General features: G+C 48.8%; 1 protein-coding gene across 1 annotated transcript in view; it reads right to left on the bottom strand.

The window, feature by feature from the left end:
- Positions 1-1708: 1708 nt before the first annotated feature.
- The window catches only part of HYDIN (HYDIN axonemal central pair apparatus protein), a 378086-nt gene continuing 358159 nt past the window's right edge, over positions 1709-21635 (bottom strand). Inside the window, 11 exon segments of the mRNA XM_006152662.1 lie at positions 1709-3267; positions 5034-5258; positions 5933-6163; positions 7354-7504; positions 8570-8733; positions 10509-10721; positions 12756-12975; positions 14193-14470; positions 17665-17823; positions 20254-20452; positions 21315-21484. Coding sequence (XP_006152724.1) covers positions 2785-3267; positions 5034-5258; positions 5933-6163; positions 7354-7504; positions 8570-8733; positions 10509-10721; positions 12756-12975; positions 14193-14470; positions 17665-17823; positions 20254-20452; positions 21315-21484 — 2493 coding nt within the window. The 3' untranslated portion in view covers positions 1709-2784.

The raw sequence follows: 21635 nt of genomic DNA on the forward strand, positions 1-21635 counted from the left end.
CACCACAACCCGATGAATAAAGGTAGGTGTAATACCCACTGACCCCAAATGTATATTTACCTCCAACAAAACTGTATCACTTCATAGTTTCCTTCTCTCACCTTAATGTCAAGTAGCACTGACAAGGACATTTCCAAATGTCTTGCAAAGTTTATGTCCTTAAGATTTTGATGATGGTCGATACAAAGCAATGAAAAAAATTAAATCAATAGGAACGACTTGAGTCTCTTTTTCCAATGTGTATTCCTTTCCTTTGGCTGTCTCTCTAATATTTCATCTGTTTCTTCTGCCTTTTGGTTTGGCTTTTTCTTAAAGGTGAACTGAATTTCCCAAGGGTCATAATGTGATCCAGTTTTTGTTAACTGAAACACTAAGGAAAATTTTTTTTCTTTTTCAGAAGGAATTCTTTTTTTTTCTTGAAATTACATTCTGGACCAGGTTTCTTAAGAAACCAGTTTCTTACTCAAGAATGAAACTGATACTAGAAGAAGTGGTTTATTTTCTCTGATATTTTGGAAAATGCTAACTAATTTATGCATAATTGGGTTAGCAATGGTGCTAGGAAAAAAAACAAAGGCTGGACCAACAGATGGCATAATGGTTGCATCACTGGACTCCCACACGTTGACTGCGGTTCAAATCCTAGACCCGGGGGCCTCAAACTCATACCGGGCATGTGTGCATGAGTTCCCAAGAACCCAGGAGGAGAATAGAGAAGGAATTGTGGTGTGGCCATGCCCTCTGGGAGATGATTTCTTGCTTTCTGTCTTTCTGGCATGGGCCCTATAGCAAAAATCTCTCTTAAAAAAAGGGAGGCCAGCAGGTGGCACTGGACTCACACATGGCTGACCATAGTTCAAGTCCTGGACTTGGCGGCTTGCCTTTTCACTTTCTCTCTCTCTCCCTCTGAGTCTCATTCTGGTCAAATTAGAAATAACAGTAATGATAAAATAAAGGAAATCTTAAAAAAAAGAACAACAACAAAGGGCCACCCTGTGTGTGTGTATCATTAGTTTGCTATAGGGAGGGGCACTCACCAGAGACAGAGAGAGTGAGAAATCACTCCCCAGGTGGTGGATAGCTACACTAAAATTCTTTTCCTTCCATTCTCCTCTCAGGACTCTGGGCACGTATGCACACGTGCCTGGTGTGATTCCCAAACTGTGCAGCCAGTCATGTGGGATGCAGCCGCCTTAACCTCCTGTTGCCTGCTGGCCCTGCGCCTGGTTTTTAATAATTGGAATAGTGAGGTAAGACACTGGTGGCCAGCCCTGGCCAGGATTGCCGTACTCGGACTCTTCTAGATTGGTGGATACTGCATACAGGCCAGCATTTTACATTTGTGAGTAATCTGCAGCTGTGTGGTACCTAGTTGTTATCGAGGCAAGAGAAAGTTAGCAAATGGAAGCTGGTAAGGGGGCTGGGGCATCTGCCTCTGTGGCTAGATGGAAAACTGACCAGTGGAGAAAATTCCCCGCCCAAGGTAAGATAGGCAGGAGATTTCCAGTGGGGGGTGGGTGCCTAGCTAAGTGAGCCACATTTGATATAGCCAATGAGATGAGAACGGCCAGTGGGCCCAGCCAACATCAACCACCACCACTAAGATAAAAAATATATCAATTTGTCTGCAGAAACAAATCCACTACACACCAGTCATTAATCATCTTTATTTCAACAGGTGGCACTAACAGGAAAGTGGTCCATTAATATGCACGGCAGGGCCCAGGAGAGAGGCGGCTGGGAGCCAAGTCTCTGGGCTGAGGCAGGCTCTGCATGGCTCCTTGGAGGTGGGGTGGCACTCAAGAGAGGCACTGACTTATGATGTCACCCTTTACATGCACACAGAATAGTTACGTTTCAGTACATCATACCGGGACATGAACCTGGCCCTGGAAGGGATCCTGACTCATTGCAGCAGGCAGTCTTGGGAGTGGGGCTGTCTCGACTGCAGTACTGGATCTCAGTGCTGCTGAACAAGTGATATATATAAAAACAAAGATGCCCACACCCCTCTCTACACCAATGCACTCGACCTTGGGGGAGGGCTGGATTCTGGTGAGTGACTCTGATGTGCAGGTGGGTGGAGAATCACCGTCGGCCAGCTGACTGTGTGCACAGGGCTGGACAGGGCGTGGGGGGCTGGGGTCTCTGTGAGCCTTTCTCCAGGTCCTGATCTTCGGTGAGAACTTTTTGCAGGGAAGAGACGGAGCATTTGGAGACGGACAGTGCCAAAGCCAAGAGAAAAAGGGGAAGTTGCCTGAATGTTACCTGTTCATTGCTCTGAAAATAGGGACTTCATTGGCTTTTTTAAAAAAGCAGAATAAAATACCACATGAAAATATAGACATGTCCGAAGGCTCTTTAAACCCTTATGGATTTTTAAAAAGAAGCTGTACTGTCCCCGCATCCCCTGCTGCTAAGTGCTATATTTTAGGACGTGGGTGTGATACCCACGTCTTGTGTCTTCCTGTTGAAAATGGGCCTCAGTACAGAGGACTTGGGTTCGGGGGACATGTCAAGAAACTAAGTTCAGGAACTTACATAGATTCACTTGTCTAAAATACAGATCTGTTATATATAGCTATAGTGTTTAATATGGAATACCTACACTTCATATGTACATTCGGAAATCATATAATATTGAAAATAACTGCCCTTAATGGCATGAAGAGAATAAAGCGGTCCCTTTGGAATTCTTATTTTTCCCTGTTTGTGAGGAGGGGACGATGCATAGCTCTGAAGGCTGAGGAGACTTTCAGTCGATGCCGGTTCCCCTGGTTGCCCTCAAGGGGTGATCCCCTTCAGGTAATAGACCCACTTAATGCCGGTTTCGCTGCTTTCGTTGTGGGGGCAGGTCACAACCAGCTTGGTGGTGATGGGGGTTTTGCTGCCGGATGGGTTTCCCTCAAAGTAGACGGAGATGTTGTTGATCTTCTTGGGTCGCATGGAGTCCACAGCGCGGATGACGAAGGCTGGGTTCTCCACAATGAAGGAGTAGGTCACCGTATGAAAGAAGACGTTCTTGAAGGGGATGATGATGTTGTACCCAGCTCGGATCAGGAAGGGACCTTGGGGCTTCGGTGGCAGCGCCATTCCAAAGAGAGGGAAGACATACTCCCCGCCTATAAGCGATGACAGGACCAGGATGCCTTTGGTCTCGCCCAGGTGGCTGGGCTCAAAGAAGACTTCCACACTGACTTCGCTGCCTCCCTGGGACCCGGGGGCTGCGCTAATGACTTTTTCTGTGTGGAAGTCTGGACAGTCTGTCTGAAAGGAGAACAAACAAATTTGGCTCACGCGAGATGCTGAAGGGCACACTGGGGGTTCAAGCCCATCCCCAACCCCTCCACTCATGGACATCAGGCGACTTAGGTTTATGCGAGCTGGGGCAGGTTGGAGAGCTACATCTGTGTGAACCCCTTGCAGGGTAGGTGTTGCTGGTTACTATCTCTATTTTGCTCCCAGAAACTGAGGCAAGGAGACGTGAACTTGCCCAACTCTTCCCCTACAGCTGGCTCTTCTTCCCTTCTGTGCACACGGAAGACCAAGCACTCCGGCCCCTTGTGGATGAAGGTGGGGCGAGTTCTGGACAATTAGCTGCAGGCAGAAGTGAAAGATGTCACTTCCGCGCTGCAGCCTTTGATTACCAGTCCAGGTCCCTTCAGGGTCTTTTCACTGCTCTGGTACTCTGACTGGAAACATTGGAAATGGTCATTGCTTCCAGCCTGGATCCCCGAGTGTCTCCAAGGAGCAGAGTCCCATGCTGATCTTTGCGGGCGCAAATGAGAATACGCCTTTGTTGTTTTCACTCCCGAGGTAATTGGGGTTGTTGGTATAGCATAACATTCCCTCTCCTGGCTGATCTGATTGACAAAGAGCCTGTGCCTCTTAACTACAATAGGGGACCCTAGTTTTAGCTGGGCACATGACCACCCGGTATAAAGGTTCTGTTTCCTAGCTCCCCTCATTGCTAGGTACCTCTGAGGTTTAGTTCAACGGGATAGTTGTGGGAGAGATGTATGCACCCCTTTTCCCTCAGAGCTGGCTGAAATGTGGATGCTGTGCTAACCCTTTTTGGCCCGGGTGGACCAAGTCTCTGTAGGAGGCAGAATATCTGGACTCATGGGGTCTGGGTGCCTAAGGTCACAGAGCTGACATTCCAGTGCGTGCTGCTTACGCCCAGGCCTTCTTCTTCTTTTTTTTTTTTTTTGGCCAGGGAAATAAGCTTTAATTTTGTTAGTATTTTGAGTTCTGATTTTAGTAGTTAAGCCTATATTCCAGGGATATAATAGCTAATATATGAAACACTTACTATGGGCTAAGCCTAAGAAAATGGCTTTTTCTTTTTAGTTTTGTCAGAGGGTACGTGCATGAGAGAGAGAGAGAGAGTACCCCCCTCCCCCATGGGGAATGGTCACGCCACAATCCCTTTTTCTCCATTTCCCTCTCCTCTCTGGATTTTGGGCACACATGCACATGCGCCCAACTTGATTTTCAAGCTATGGGGTCGAGGATGTGAATCTCGCAGTCAACCATGTGGGGTCCAACTGCATTTAACCATCACAGGCTGGCTTGAAAACGGCTTCCTACACATTGTAAATCTTTATAGCAACCTGGTGAGGTGGGGTTCATTTCCATGCATAGATAAGCTTAGAGAACTTAAGTAAATGACTCGTACTAAGCTAAGCAGTGAAGCCTGGGCTCTCGTCCGTCTGTGGAGTCTACCGCCCCTGCTCAGGACCAGGAACACTACTGTCTCGCTTTACCCACCACTGAACACGCCGTGGGGAGCGGAACTCCCCACCCCGCCCAGTTGTTAAGACAGAATGTCAAGGAAGAACCCAGGCCTGGAACTATTTGTTTCTCAGTGGGAGTTTCCAGGTCAGATTCAGGCCTCCAGGGTGGTGTCACTATGACAAGCAACCACCCAACGCTGAGTTTCATGTTACCGCACTTCTGTGTCCTTCCTCCTCCCATTATTTCTGGGCCCAGACTGCTGGTCAGGGAAGGGGGGACGGGGCAAGGCGGCTTACCCTGCAGAAGTATTCTGTCCTCTGCCGTGTGTAATTGGTAAACTTCACGAAGATGCTTTGGCTGCTGCCAAAAACAGTCTGGAAGTGGACGGGCTTTTCAGGAGGTGCTGGCAAGGCCTTCAAATTGAGCTCGTACAGGTAGTAACCCAAATCGCTGTTGTGTAAAGTGAGTCTCCCCAAGGTCTCTCCAGCTTTCAGAGGTTGGAATTCAAAGGAGAACGTGCCCTGAGAGAGAAGACAGAGGCTTCTGCCATGCGGAAAGTCTGAGTTGTCCCCTGCCCCCCAGGGACCTGCCCGAGGGCTCCCCTTCCTGGTATTTCTCTACCTGTGATCTCTCTGATCGGATCCTCTCCTGTACCCACCCCACCTTTAGAGATGCGGGGGTGATCAGCAGGACGGCCGAAGGCCAGGCTGCCCCTTCTGTGCTCACCGCCAGCTCAGAACAGCTACCCCGCAGTGTCAGCACTCAGTTAAACACAGAGGGCAAGGGCTCCAGTGCGAAGGAAAGCTTGCTGCACTGGGCGAACCTGAATCCAGCCCTCCCTGCATGCTGCTTATGAGATCCTTTTTTAAAAAAAGAATTCCATTTATTTATTTACATGTTTATTTATTTGAATTTGATCAGAGAGGGACAGAATGAGAGAGAGAAAGAGAGAAAGTGAGAAAGCGAGCCACCAGGTCTGGGACTTGAACCATAGTCGGACATGTGGGAGTCCACCATGCCACCTGGGGGCCCCAAGAAACACATTTAAATGATAAGAATACAGAGAACTTGAAAGCATCCTAACTTTAAGATCACACCATGTCATTACTAACTAGAAGAAAGCTATATTAATATCAGACAAAGTGAACGTTAAGGCAGAAACACTGCTAGGAGCCCCTGGCAGCCAGAGCTGTACCTCGGAGTTGGCAGGCACCACGAACTGGGACGGCAGGATGATGTCGGGTACCCTGCATTCCGTGGAGAAGGTCACCGAGTAGGGCAGGGGGTTCTCCACCTTGATGGAGGCCGATGTGTTCTGCCGCACCGGGCTCACCATCTCGATGGTCCTGATGATGCCTGAGGGGATGACCCTGAAGCTCACCATGTAGTACAAGAACTCACTGGTCACCTCGTTTCGGAAGATCACCTGCAATCACGGGGAGGTGGGAGGCAGCAGGGCAGAGCAGGGGTCCGCCGAGGGCCCTTCGGCCATCTCAGGGGCTCCTCTTCTCCACGCGCAGTGCCTGGGTCCATGAAGCCCGGGTACCAGGCTCACCCAGCCCTCCCAGCCTATCGGGATTCCTGACGGCCACTTCTCTTCAATATTCCGGTCTGGCTCCTCCCAGGTGAGCGATGGTCAAACAGCCTGGCCATGTGGGAGTCCAGTGCCTTAATCACCACGTCACCTGCTAGGCCTGAGTTTGTGCTTTTATTTTATGGTTGCTTTTAAAAAGAGTATGTGGGTGAGTGGTATTTGTACAAACCTGTGTGTGTGTGTGTGTGTGTGTGTGGTATTTTTAGGTGGAGTCTTGCTGTGTTGCAATCCTCCCTCTTCAGTCTCCTGAGCAGCTGGGACTACAAGTGTATGCCACCATGCCCTGCTGTTTAGATGGGGCCGGGAATTGAACCTGGGTTTCCCATGTGGCCTCAGCCTACTAAGCAGCAGTGTCCAGAGTGGGCTACTGCAGCTAGGCCTATGCTGGCTTTTTGTTTCCCCTTCAGATGTTTTGTGATACCTTGCTTTTAAGACTCTTGAGATCTGTCTGTGAATGCTGACTGGTCAGATCCGATCAGAGCAGCCCACCTCCGTTACTGCTGGGAAGGAGAGCGCGTGCTCTTGGGTGGGTTTTTCTGTGTGGGCGTGTGTTTCTACATCATTTTTTTTCACTTTAAAATCTTTTCCCTCAGTGATTCTATCCCCCATCACAGCTTCGAATACTACGAATGAGTAACTCCTATTACTAAACGGAGCCCTGACCTCTCCCACGAGCCGCAGATCTGCTCGTGCTGCCTTTCTTCAAAGCACTTGCCTTGTTTCGGAATTACACACTTAGCTCTATTATTTGAGTAATGTCCGCCTCCCTTCACTAGACGCTGTGTTCCATGACAACAGAAACAGTGCCTATTTTTGGTCACTGCTGGGTGACCAGCACTCAGCACAGAACACGGCATGTACCTGTTGAACGTATGAATGAACTGGGTGAAACAGCTCGCGTGGGAAAGACCCTGTGATGTCTCAGAGTAGTGACAGCAGGAGGACATCTTCACTTCCTAAGGTCCCGAAGTGAAGGACACGTTTCAGGGTTTCAGGGTGGTGTGCCCTTGGCATGTAGCTACCTTTGCCGAGTACAGTCCCTCCTTGTAGGAGAAGAAGTTCAGCTTGTAGTCTTTCTTGGAGCCGGACAGCACATCGATGTAATCAAGGCCCTTCATGGTGATGCTGAGGTCTGGCCTCTCTGGTTTCAGCATTTCCACGATGACTCGGAACCTGGGCAGTGCAGGAGCACATGGAGAGGAGAGGGAAGAGGAGAACTTTTGCCCAAAGGAAAGAAGGAGAAGTGGCCTCTGTACTCTTCGATTCACGGGAAGCACATGGTCCGGTGCTCTAGTCTTTGCTGTCACTAACAATAACAGTAACTGCCCTGTTTTGCCCCACTAAGAGGTGCCGGGTACTGGGCGAGCTCTACACCTGTTACAGGCATTTAATCCTCGTAGTATCGTAGGAGGTACACATCACTATTACCCCACATTACTCACTAGGACACAGTGGCTAGGAGAAGGAGGAGGCACATACTCAGACAGTGTGCCTAGTTTCTTTTCTTCTTTGTAAGAGACAGATTTTTGGTATAGGGTGCATACTCTCCAGAGAGAGAGAGGAAGTGAGAATCACCCCCAGCGGGGATGGCCACACTGCAATCCCTTCTCTATTATCCTCTTGGGATTTTGGGCACAAATGTACACATGTCCGGCATGAGTTTAAAGCCTCGGGGTCTGGGACTTGAGCCACAGTCAGCCATGTGGGAGTCTAGTGCCTTAACCACTACGCCATTGGCTGGCCCACCTGACTAGTTACTGGCAGAGCCTCTCTCTCCTATGCTAAGTAGGTGGCTGTCAGTAAGTTACACCCCTTCTCCCAGCCTTGACTCCTCCTTTGTAAAAACAGCGGGAGAGGCTGGTTGGCCTCCACTCCACTCCCACTACAAGCGCAAGATCCAAGGGAAGCCCTCTGGCCGGTGGCTTAAGTGACAAGACAGAGCTCTCGGTGATACTGAAGAAGATTATGGTTAGGACAGTAATAACAGCTAACTCTCCAGGCATCACTCTGGGTGACTTACAGGTAACAGCACTGAACATGAGACTCTCTCCAGAGACTGAGAGTTCAGGAAATGCCGGCTACATCAGAGAACACCTTCTCTGACTCTTTGCCCTCCCCCCCCTGCCCCCTGCCCCCGCCACGCTCCAGAAGCCCTGAGCAGGGGAAGGGCCAGGCTAGACTGTGAAGTTCTCCCTCCAGCTCCACCTCCCACCCTGACCCCATGCCCCACTCCCTCACCTCTGGGGCTTGTTCAGCCAGTTGGTGATCGGCAGAAGCTCGGTGTAGGGCGTTTTACATGGCACTTCGCGGTAGATACTGGCTACAGCTTTGGGGAGCTCCGAAGTCCCATGCAGAGCATAAAGCCAGCCTGTCCCATCCGGGAGGGGGAAGAAGAGGGTGCCCTAAGCGGAAGACGTATGGTCAGAATAGTCCTTTAGTGGGTACCTATCAGGCATGATGGGGACACGGGATTAAGGGAGACTCTGCAAATGAGTCTAATATTTTTGGAAGACAATTTGGTAATAAGTTGCAAGACATAAAAATGTTCATGTGCAGTTGAACCAGGAATCCTACTTCAGAGAACTTCCTGAAGCAGAATCCTTCCAAAGTAAAAAGTTACATTAGAACTATTTACGATATTGTTGAAAAATTGGAGATAAACATTTAACAACAGGGGAATGCAAAATAAATTATGGCACTCTCTTTTTTTTTTTTTTTTTTTTGAGAGGTTTTTGCTACAGGGCGGGTGCACTTGCCAGAAAGACAGAGAGAGTCAGAGAGACAGAAAGCGAGAAATCACCACCCAGGGAGGATGGCCATGCCACAATCGCTTCTCCTCCATTCTCCTCCCAGGGCACATATGCACACGTGTCCAGCATGAGTTTAAGCCACCAGGTCTGGGACTCGAACCATGGTTGACCACATGGGAGTCCAGAGATGTAGCCATTATATCATCTGCTGGTCCCTTATGGCACTCTTATTCAATGAAATATTAACAGATATTAAAAATGGTTAACACAACGACTACATCATTAAATAGAAAAGTGCTAATGACATAGTGTGAAGTGAAAATAAACAGGATGTAAAACTGGGTTTGCTATAATGACAGTTATGACTGTATTTGAATAAACATGAATAGTGATGATAGAAAAAAGTTCATTTTTAATGGAGTGATTTTCTTTTTTGATTTTTATTGCAATGATCATGATACTTTTTTTTTTGAGAGGTTTTTGCTATAGGGCGCATGCGCTTGCCAAAAAGACAGAGAAAGAGAGAGAGAAAGCGAGAAAACAACCCCCAGGGGGGACAGCCACGCTGCAATCTCTTCTCCTCCATTCTCCTCTTGGGATCTTACACCCGCACGGCGTGAGTTTAAGCTGCCAGGTCCGGGACACGAACCGTGGTTGACTACATGGGAGTCCAGAGACATAGCCATTACGCTAACTGCTGGTCCCATCATGATACTTAAAAAAAAAAATTATTTATTTTATTTATTCATCATTTATTAATTTTTAATTTGACCAGAGAGAGACAGAGATTGAGAGTGAGAGAGAGAGGAAGTGAGATAGCAAGGCACCAGATTCAGGACTTGAACCCTGGTCGGCCATGTGGGAGTACCTAGCGCCTTAACCATCACACCACACCTGCTGGTCCTGATCATGATACTTTTTCTATAATTAAGATAGTATTAATTGCTTGGTGCTCAGGCTAAGATTCCATTTGAGAACTGAGATCCTACCTCTAAGAGAATCCCTTGTGCATGAAACAATATGAACTAAAAGGGGAGCCAGAGCTTGAGAATCTGCATGAGACCCCGTTGCATTCCCCATTTTAACATTCTCTGAGCGCTGAGCTCTGAAACTGTCTTCTCTTTCTTCTTCTAATTGCCAGAGGGTGGGAGAGAGAGCGTGAGGGAGTGAGCGAGCGCGAGCCCCTCAGTGGGGCATGGTCATGTTGCGATCCCTTCTCCATTTCTCATTTTGGGCACACACACGTCTGGTGTGTTTTGCAAGTTGCTGGAGCTGGGACTTGAACTGTGGTTGGTCAAATGGGATCCTGTTCCTTTGACCGCTGCCCTGCAGGGCTGGCCCCTATACTGTCCTCTAGCCTCTCTCATACTGCTGCTCCTCCATTCGACTATGCCAGGAGTGCAATGGGGCAGGGGCGCTCAGTTTACCTGATGCTTGCGGTTCTCCACATTCATGGTGCGGGGTTTGTAGGTGATCTCGTAGGGCTTGTTTTGCTGATGGGGCTCCAGGGTGATGAACTCAGGCCCCTCCCAGTGCTCGCCCTCAAAGATGGGGTACAGATTCCAGGTCTGGTTGGTGCGGTTTGACAGCAGGATGGTTTGTGTGTGCTTGGAGCGCACCTGGCAGGTGAAATTCACTACCTGGAAGAAAGCAAGCACCTCACCTTCCACGGCACGTCCCTTGGTCTGCCTTCAGGGGCAGAGGTACAGGCTGTGTGCTGAAGGCTAATCGATTTAACAGGGCTTCCTGTCACAAATTTCAATGGATAATTTTCTTCATGGATTCAACAAATATTTATTGGGAACCTTCTTTGTGCCAGGCTTTGTTCTTGGTGGTAACGAGATATAGCAAGGAATAAGATAGCAAAAGTTTCTGCCCTAGGGAGCTTACATTCTGGTGGGGAGATACAGACATAAAGCAGGCAAGCAGAATAGGGAGCATGCAGGGCAGGAGTAAGAGCTATGGAGAAAAGGGAAGCAGGGCAAGGTTTGAAATCTTACAGGTGACCACGGAAGCCCTCGTGGAGACTCTACATGGACTTGATTAAAGACCAAGAAGGACTAAGATGGGGAAAACCCAGAGGGAGCCTCCGAACAGAGGGAACACCAATTGCGAAGGCCTTGAGTTTTGGCAAGCGGCAAGGACGCGAGTGTGGCAAGTGTGAAGTGAGTGAGGGTGACGTCAGGTGACAGAAGAAGAGCGTGGAGGGTCTTGGGGGTCATAGAAGAGACTTTTATTTTCCTTCTGCTGAAACTGGATTTAGGAGGTTTTTGTTATTTTATTCATTACTATATCTCTGCTGGGCACATAAAAGGCATAATAATAAATAAAATTAGATAAATAATTCTTTTTTTTTTGAGAGGTTTTTGTTATAGGGCGAGTGTGCTCCCCAGAAAGACAGAGAGAGACAGAAAGTGAGAAATCACCCCCAAGGGGGGATGGCTACGCCACAATCCCTTCTCCTCCATTCTCCTCTCGGGATCTTGGGCACACACACACACACACACACACACACACACACACAGCGTGAGTTTAAGCCACTGGTCCGGGACTCAAACTGGGGTTGACTACATGGGAGTCAAGTGACATAGCCATTACGCCAACTGCTGGTCCCAAATAATTCTTTTAAAAAAAAAAACCTCAGAAGATTGGCATAGGCGTTAACAAAGAAGATAAAGAGATGGCAAATAAGCACCTGAAGAGATGCTCAGTATCCTTAGTCACTGAGGAAATGACCTGCCACTGCATGCCTGTTAGAGCAGCTAAGCATTTTGTAACTGACCATAGCAAGTTTTTTTTTTTTTTTTTAAAGAGAGATTTTTGCTATAGGGCATGTGTGCTAGCTGGAGATACAGAGAGACAGATAGAAAGGGAGAAATCACCCCTCGGGGGAATGGCCACTCCATGATCACTTTTCCTCTATTCTCCTCTTGGGATTTTGAGCACGCACACACATGCCCGGTGTGTTTGAAGTCGCTGGGTCTGGGACCTGAAGTGCGGATGACTGCGGGAGTTCAGCGATGTAACCATGACGCCACCTGCTGGTCCCAGACCACAGCAAGTTTTGACAAGGCTGTGCAGTGAGTGGGAATGTCAGACACTGCTGGCGGGGACAAAGAAAGAACCACTAGGGAAAACAGTTCGATGGTTTCTTAAAAAGGGGTGACGCAGCCATTCCACAGCTAGGAATTACCCGAGAGAAAGGAACGTGTGTGCCCTTGCTGAGGCTTGGCACACGTGACCAAAGCCCGGTCCCGTCCACTAAGGTGCTTAGAACGAAGTCATAGAGCGGATCAGGTGTCATTTTGCCATGAGCAATGTTGTCAGATAGCACAGCTGGCGGGTTTAGTTTCCAGGAACGGAGCTGGGGCCCCTGGCCTTTCCCCCTCCTCTGTAGCACAGAGGAGAAAGACGGTAGCTCTTTACTCTCAGATCTTATAACAGAATTTCACCTAGTCAGGGATGTCAATGCAGGCTTCCTCGAGGATGTTATGCTTGAGTTAAGAATGAAGAGGAGTTAACTTAAGAAAGAGGGGAGAAAGAATATTCCAGCAGTGGGAACAGCGTGTCGACAGGCCTTGGGGTGGAGGGAGTAGGTCTGAATGCTTCAACAGAGCATCTTGTTTCCAGCAAGAAACTCCTGCACGGGTCCACTCCGGGGTATACCTCCTAACCTCTTTTACCGTGGGTGGTCCCACGCAGACTCCAGACAGGGTTAGGGTCAGAGGATTGCTTCCCTGGATCAAGCAGAGCATGTTTTTGTAGAGGCTCTCCTTCCCCACCTCAGTGGGGTGGTAGGTCACTTCAAAAGAGACCTCCATGCCCGCGGTGATATAGCCTTCCACTGGACTGATAGAGAAATGAGGCTCAAAACTTTTGGCATCCCATCGAAACCTTTTCCGAGACAAAAGAAGACGAGGAAGACAGGTTAGTAATGTTTTGGGGGGGTGTCCTCAATGCTACTGAGAAGGAGAGACTTGGGGCCATTAGCTGTGGGGTTCACCTCTCTGGCATACTCCCTAGGGCCTAGGAGGAGCCAGACCTGCCGGAAACAGTGGGGGCAGCGGGGACATGGGCCAAGCTCACCCCCTGGGCAGGGTGACTCGGCTCCTTCTCAGAGCTGAGTTGGGCTGGGAAGTGGCCACATCACACTCCCCACAAGGGACACATCAGGGAACACTGCATGAACGTGCACTCCCACATGGACCCAAGATCACGCTGCTAACTAGAGGCTGGGCTAGGCTGGTTAGGGCCTCCTGAAACTGCAGGCTAAGTGTTCTCTGCACAGCCTCCCAGTTCTGGTCCAGGAGCCTGGTGACAATCTCTTCACTGAGAACCGGCCCTGTTCTTGTTGGCACTGGGAGTTTACGGTCCTGTGTGGGCATCCTTCCAGGGCTGGGCACTTGGTCCAGAAAGGGGATGAACGGTGCAAGCCAGGGCCCCAGCACAGGGCCAATGCTGAGGTCTGTGTGAAGAGCGCCCTCTGGGGGTGTGTGGTGTGCAGCCTGCACTGCTGTGTCGGCATGCCCGAGAGGCAGGAGCCTCCAGAGAAGAGCTTCCGTAGATATATCTGGGTTCTTATCCTGTCTTTTCAATTTCTGGGCTATGTGCTCTTGGGCAAATAACCTACCCTTTAGGGGCCTCAACTTCACCTGTGGAATGGGATGATATAATACCTAACTTAGAGGGTTCCTGGATAATTACATTTCCCTATGTGAGAAGGCTCAGCATCGCACCTGCACACAGTAAGTTCTTGCTACGTGGGCCAGTTGGAAAAGTTACTCAATCTCTGGGTCCCGCAGCCCCCTCATCTATAAAATGGAAGGGGGTAATACTGTCTTACAGACTGCGATTAGGATGAAATGAGATGAACCCATAAAGGGCACAGAACAGGCCCTGAGGAAAGGTTCTCGACCATATTCATTTTAGTACTCGCGGCTGCGACCACCCTGGTGAGGCCGCTGCCACCACATCTGGAGAGAGGGGTGATGTAGAAGAGACAGGGAAGAACTGAAAAGTGGCTGCAGGTGCAAAATGAATGTCTAGCTCTGGGCACGTGCGGGGACAGAGATGGCCGCCGCAGCCTTGGGCGGGAGGCGCTGCTCGCCTACCTCGCGCCCACGTCGCCTGTGTTCAGCATGATGATGCGACGTGTGGCTCGGGTTTGGGACACCACTGGCCCAAAGGGAAGGTGCTCCTGGTCCAGGGAGATCTCCAGGGCTTGGCAGCAGCCGCTGAGAAGGAAAAGGGGCCGCAGGAGCCCCATGCACTCCATGAACACCTCCTCCGAGAAGGGAGGGATACGCTTCTTCGGGGCGAAGGTGACTTCTAGTTTACAGACTTCTTTGGGCTTCAGCGTGATGTTGTGAAAGGGCGTCAAGGTGACGACCTGCAAAAGATGACACCCAGACTCAGCCTGAGGGCGGGAGGCGCCCAGGGCTGCGAGCCCTGAGGTCTTGCTGCTGAGGTACTGCGGCCTGGGTCAACCTCGCTTCCACTCTTACCAGCCATGGAACCTTTACTCAGTCGCAAAGACTTGCCGTGACTGGCTTTATGGTGGAGATTAAAATCATCTATAGAAAATATGTGGCACTTAATAGTCATAGAGGGAGCAGCAGTTGGCATAATGGCTATGTCGCTGGACTCCCATGTAGCTGACCGCAGTTCGAGTCCTGGACCCGGTGGCTTAAACTCACACCGGGCATGTATGCATGCATGCCCAAGATCCTGAGAGGAGAACGGAGGAGAAGGGATTGTGGCATGACCATCCCCCTCTGGGGGGTGATTTCTCGCTTTCTGTCTCTCTGTCTCTCTCTGTCTTTCTGGTGAGTGCATGCGCCCTATAGCAAAAACCTCTCAAAAAAAAAAAAAAAGTCGTTCAATAGATGTTCATGCCTTTCCTGTTCTTTCCTAATGCACTTTGGGCATCTGGTTCGCCCTTTTACTCCCTGGTAGAGGAAATGGTAAAGGAAATAGGACAGAGCTCCGATGTTTCTGAGGGAATGTCCCCTGCCTCAGGATCTCCTGGACCCTTGCTGAAATGCATTCCTGGGTCCCACTCCACGCTGACTTCAACGGAGTCTCCTCGGGAGAGCTCAGAACCTGCCTTTTCCTTTTCCATAATCCCCTGGTGACTCACGGATTCAGAAGTTTGGGAACCACTGCACAAAACCGCATGGCCTTCTCCTTCCCCTTCATTCTGGTGTGAGCCACTGACAAGTGGACTGTGGCCTCAGCGAGTGGGGTGATGCGCTGCGGAGCCACAGCAGGACAGCCACCTCAGAGAGGCCTCGGACATACAGCCATGTGGGTAGCTTACCGCAGGGCGACGGTGAGGCACAGGTCACTGCCTCAAAAGAGGCAGCCTTGGCACGGCCTAACTGCTAGGGGCCCTGAGCCGCTGGGACTGATGGCATCAATGAAGAAAGGGAAGCGACGTGTCTTACTTACTTACCCTTTTTTTTTTTTTGAAAGAGATTTTTCCTATAGGGCACGTACTCACTGGAGAGACAGAGAGACAGAAAGTGAGAAATCACCCCCTGGGGGGGATGGCCGCTCTGGCTCTGTAATCCCTTCTCCTTCATTTTCCTCTTGGGACTTTGGGGATGCATGCACACACGCCCAGCGTGAAGTTTAAACTGCTGGATCTGGGACTTAACCAGAGTCGACTACATGAGAGTCCAGCAATGTAACCCTTCTGCCATCTGCTGGTCCCTCTTACTTCCTATTTTTCCGTTTTTGAGAAAGAGATTTTTGCTATAGGGCGCATGTGCTCACTGGAGACACAGAGAGACAGAGAGACAGAAATTAAGAAATCACCCCCCGAGGGGATGGCTATGCCACAATCCCTTCTCCTCCAATCTCCTCTTGGGATTTTTGGGCACACATGCACATGTGTCTGTGTGAGTTTTAAGCCACCATGTTTAGGACTCGAATCATGGTCGATTACAAGGGAGTCCAATGATGTAACTATTACGCCACCTTCTGGTCCTGGTCCCTTTCACTTCCTTATCTGGGCAACTTGGGGTCCTGGGGTGAAATACCCACGGGCTCTCTTGCATTGGCTGGCCTCGCATAGGCATAGTTCTGTGTCCTGCAATCCCTAGACAGTCCACGGTGCTCCTTCCACATTGAATAATGCCTAGTTTCCAAAATCACTAACCCTTTTCACATTCCTCTGCCCACCTAGAATGCCCCTCCCTAGCACCCCTCTCTAGGCATTTGCCTGGGAGACACCTCTTCACCCTGTAAAGTCCAGTCCAGGCCTCCCTCCATGGTGGGGCCTTCTGCTGCCCCCCTGAGCCCTCCTCTGGCAGCCCTGCTCCCAATCCACACCCTGCCTCTGCAGTTTCTATACTCTCCTGGGACTGTTCACTGACCCCCAAAGACTGCGCATGTCACCAGACCAAGGCCTGTGTCTTATTCACCTTTATATTCCCAGCACTGAGCAAGTATTTATCGAGTAGATTTAAGGATGTGCTGAAGGAAAGCTACAGCCAACCCCTGAAATGAAACACAGTGGGTCCACTTTCAAAGGGCCATCCAAAAGCATAGGACAGTAAGATGGGTAGCCAGCAGTCAGGACTGGCAGCTTCCCTACCCAGGGAACTTGAAGAGGTGGATTTAGCACCAAGCGTACTTTTCTTCCACTGGGTAAGGTGGGACGATTCCTCCAGAGGCAAACTGGCGATGCATATTGAAACACACTTTCCCCCTTGGCTCAACCAACTCACCTGTAGGAATTTGTCTTAAAGTAGAGTCGAGGCAAGCAAAGGCTGAGTTGCATGGATATTATGTTGTTGTTTTAAATATAAAAAACTAAGGACTAGCAGATGGCGTAGTGGTTACATTGCTGGACTCCCATGTAGTCGACCATGGTTCGAGTCCTGGGTCTGGGAGCTTAAAACTCACACTGGGCGTGCCTATTTGTGTGCCCAAAATCTTGAGAGTGGATGAGGGGAAGGGACTGTGGTATGACTCCCCCCTGGGGGGTGATTTCTCGCTTTCTGTCTCTCTGACAAGCACATGTGTCCTATAGCAAAAGTCTCTAAAAAATATTTATATTTATATATACATATAAAAAAAAAATAAATAAATACTAGAAACACCTGAAGTGAGCAGAAATAGAGAATCAGTCCATTTATGTAATAGAGGTATAAATGACACTGAATGTCACAGAAAGAAAAATGAAAATGTAAGATGAGAATATTAAAAGCACTAAAAGTGGTCAGAGATATAATGTGGAAAGCTCTTAGAACGGTCTGGCACATTAAAAGTGCAGATGAAATGTGTCCTTCTGGTGTTGGTAACATGGCTGTCCTTCTCATCAGAAAGCACATAGAGGCGGGCAGGTAGCGTGGTGGATAAGGGCGCTGGACTCCCACATGGCCGACCACGGTTCAAGTCTCGGATCTGGTGGCTTGCTTTCTCACTTTCCCTCTCTCTCTCACTCTCTCTCTCTGACTTTCTGGTCAAGTTAAAAAATAAAAAATGAATGACTAAATAAAATTAAATAAATAAGTCTTTAAATAAAAACAAAAACAAAAACACATAGAGGCCACTAGGGGTCCCCTGAGCACCAACCTTGGGTTCCTGGAGTTCAGGGACTGAGAACAGAACTGACAGATTAAACGTGAGCTGGGCGAGGCTGTTGTTGATGATGGAAACCATTTTCTTCACAACTTGTCCTGGCAGAACAGCTCCTAACTTCACAATCCTATTAGCTGGATCTAGGACTAAAATCTGTAGGGCAAGGGAGAGAGTAGGAAGAAAGGCTCATTAGTTAATGAGAACAGTAAGTATTATGGCCTGTCTATGCTGGTGAGGCCAAGGCAGCTCCTCTCTTTCGGGAACATAACTCATTCCTGGGACCAGCAGTTGGCGTAATGGCTGTGTTGCTGGACTCCCACGTAGTTGACTGTGGTTTGAATCCCGGACCCTGTGGCTTAAACTCACGTTGGGCATGTGTGCGTGTGTGCCCAAGATCCCGACAGGAGAATGGAGGAGAAGGGATTGTGGTGTGGCCATCCCCCCTGGGGGGTGATTTCTTGCTTTCTGTCTCTCTGTCTCTCTGTCTGGTGAGCACATGTGCCCTATAGCAAAAACCTCTCCAAAAAACAAATAAACAAACAAACCTATAGGATGGGTACTTACCTCCTCAACATGATCCCTAAACTCTGGTCACATACTGACACAATTACAACTGGTGAAGAGCGACAGAGGAAAAGCTCAGGGTATCTTGATAGCACATGATGGGGGCTGACGCTAGACTGGGGGGGCTCAGGGAGGCCTTCCTGAAGCTGGTGTGTTTATACTGAGAGCTAAAGAAGGGTGGGGTCTGGTCAGGTGAAGTCAGGGTAGGTGTGGAGTTGGGATGCACACAAGGGGGAGGAGACTGTGTATGACAAGACACTAAGCTGGAGGGAGTGACCCAAACAAGGCCTGTGTTTGGGACCTAGGGGCAGCCCTGTGAGGTGAGTGGAGGAGGATGGTCGGGTCTTGCACAGCTTTGTAGGCCATGTTGGTGGGGAGGTGGAGGTGCAGGTAGAGGGGACTGGGGTTTATGCAGGGGGAAATGGGAAGTCAGGGAAGCATGGAGTGACCTAGGTAGGGGTGTATTTGGGAGAATACCCTGCTCAATCCTGTGGAATATGGCTAGAGGAAGGCTAGAGAGGAAACCTGAGGACTGGGATGGTGGAAGTTTGGCTAGAATGGCGGCCTTAGAGGTGAAGGCAGGTAGCTATGTTACCAAGTCCTCATCTAACACACTGGAAGATATGGTGGCCTGCATTAGGCACGGCCAGGCTGAGTCTTGCCCTCTACGATGGCACTGGCCTACAAGGAGCCAGTGGTCACTTGATTGGCCACTAAACTGTATCTCCCCCTCCCCCACTTAGTTTTAGAACCCCATCCCCATGTTTCTGTATTGTCTAAAAAGGCAACAGGGTTTCCCATACCAGCCAGTAAATCCTGGGAGGTCAGAGAACATGTTTAAGTCACCTGTGGATCTACCCAAAGAGCCCAATGTACGAAGAGTGTTGAATAAGCGAATGAAAGAATGAGCAACGTGGGGCCAGCAAGTGACGTAGTAGTTAAGGCACTGGACTCCCTCATGGCCAACTGTGGTGAGTCCCAGAACTGACGGCTTGCCTTCCTTCTCTCTCTCTGTCTTTCTCTGGTGAGCACATGTGCTCCATAGCAAAACTTTATATATAATACATACATAAAATTACTTAATTAAGAAAAGAAAGAATAAGCAAAGCGAGTGAATTAATGGCATCAGCAGAAACCCCGTATCTGGCTCGCGTCCAGACACAGCGGATGGCAATGCCCTGTTGCCCCTTAGGCTTGATGGGAAAGCTGCCAGGAACATACCCCTCCTATTTCCTCCGGTTGTTAAGACACATTACCTCATGCGCACTTTTTAAAAAGAATTGTTTAACTTTATTTATTCATTTTTAATTTAACCAGAGAGGGACAGTGTGTGTGTATGTGTGTGTGTGTGTGTGTGTGTGTGTGTGTGTATGAGAGAGAGAGAGAGAGAGCGTGAGCAAGCAAGCCGCCAGGTCTAGGATTCGAACCACGTCACTTGCTGGCCCCACCTTATGCACTCTTGAGAATCCTACAAAGTTTACAATCTTCCAGAACTTCCTTTTAAAATATAAATACTCTCAGTAGACAAACACTTGATAAATTTATCAGACAGTACCGAAAAGGGATGGCCATTCGCTTTCTGTCCAGAGCACCTGGGGGGAAGGAATCCCTTCAAGTAAATGTAATCCTTGGATCCGAGGCTAGTTGGAGAATGTTAATCAACGTGGGTGTTAAGGAAAGACGCTTCATATCTGAAACCTACGTCTGCATACATGGCTTAAAGATGTTGCCTATTAAACTTGAAAAGAAATCATGCCCTAGTGTGGGAAAGGACGTGCTTGGGATGTTGCATCTTGATTCGTCGCTAACTTTTCCAAAAGGGATGTTTCTCTGGTGCCTGTGACGACCTATGCCCTTTGATATAGCAAGGTTTGGTACTGCGTAAGATCTATGATCCGCTTGACTCTGATTTGTCAGTTTATCTCTTTGTGTTACTGGGGTGCAGAGACGCGGAAGAGGAGGAGTGGTTTGTGGGCTCAGGAGGGCAAAGGGAGTTGGGAAAGGCCTCCCTTTTCTTACCTTAATTTCAGTGCCTTTCCCTTTGATTTCGACTGTTTGTTGTGAGAGGCCATTGATTTCAAAGGGAATTTGTTCTCTATAGTTGATACTTTCTCGAGGATAAAAGGTGATTGGAATCTCCATTGTCTTTCCTGGCTTTACCACATCGACACGGAAGTTCACTTCGAGGTAGGCGGTGTTGGTGTACAAACAATCTATGCTAGAGAAGATCAAGAGAAAGGTGTGTGAGCTCGGAGATGGGCTTCCTGCCTTTCTGTCTGAGAGTCACTGGAATCACTTATGAGCTAGAAGAGACCTCAGCAATGGCCCAGCCCACACTCTCCTAGACATAGTCACTTACCCCAAATCACATCGCAAGATCCTGGCAAAACCAGGCCACAACTCATGACCCTTTGCCCAGGGTCTTTAATTTATGGATTCTCTCTTTCCTGATAATGAATCTCATGGTTCTGCACCCTCTCCTAAGAAGAAAGTGCTTCCAGAATTGGAAGGCAAAGCACAGGGAGAGGAATGAGTGACGCTAGTGAGTCTAGAGTCACTAGAGTCTAGAGTCTAGTGATTCTGGTGGGTTCTAGAGTCAGAGAGATGGAAGTTTAGTTCCAGGCTCTATCACTAACTAGCCACTTGATCATGAAAACGTTACTTGGTCCATTTGGGTCTCTGTCTCCTTATTTGTAAAGAGGGAATAGGCTATTTCAAATAGGCTATTTCGAAAAGGCTGTTATGAGGATAAAACGAGATAAAGTAATTAAACCAGTCATAAGGCACAGAGCAAATGTTTCATAAAGGTGAGTTATTGCTATTATTACTAATCACTCAACCAGGAGGGATCTTGAGAAATCATGTTTAATCAAAAGTAGGCAAGTGGGACTATATCAAGCTACAAAACTTCTGCATCAGAAAGGAAAAATAAATATTAATAAAGAGACAATCTCCAGAAAGAGAGAAATATTTCCTAACTATACTTCTGACAAAGGATATCCAGAATACATAAGGAACTCAAATAGTTCACCTATGAAAAACCCCGATAGGTATCTGGGGACTCTGAGATGCCTGCTTACCTCATGGGCGTATCTTCGTTGTTGGTGACAACCAGGGTTTGTTTGTATGGGGGCATCCCAGCTTGGTAGATAAAGCAGGTTCCAAAGTTATAGCTGGTGAAGGAGAAATGGACAGCTGGGCTCACCCCACAGCCCAAGATGCTGCACAAAAATGTTGGGCCATGGCTGATCTGTAGGGAGGAAAGGCAGGTGAGTTGTCGTCAGGGAGAATGGGAGGAGAGGGCCCTTGATTCTGCTGGTGAAAAGAGGAAAGCAGTTAGGGCTTTAAAACCAACAAAAAATACAGATCCTAGGACTCTTATCTGCAGAGATTCTGGCTCA

Source organism: Tupaia chinensis, unplaced genomic scaffold (genome assembly GCF_000334495.1).
Source record: "Tupaia chinensis unplaced genomic scaffold, TupChi_1.0 Scaffold000355_1, whole genome shotgun sequence".
In the NCBI taxonomy this organism is placed as follows: Eukaryota; Metazoa; Chordata; class Mammalia; order Scandentia; family Tupaiidae; genus Tupaia; species Tupaia belangeri.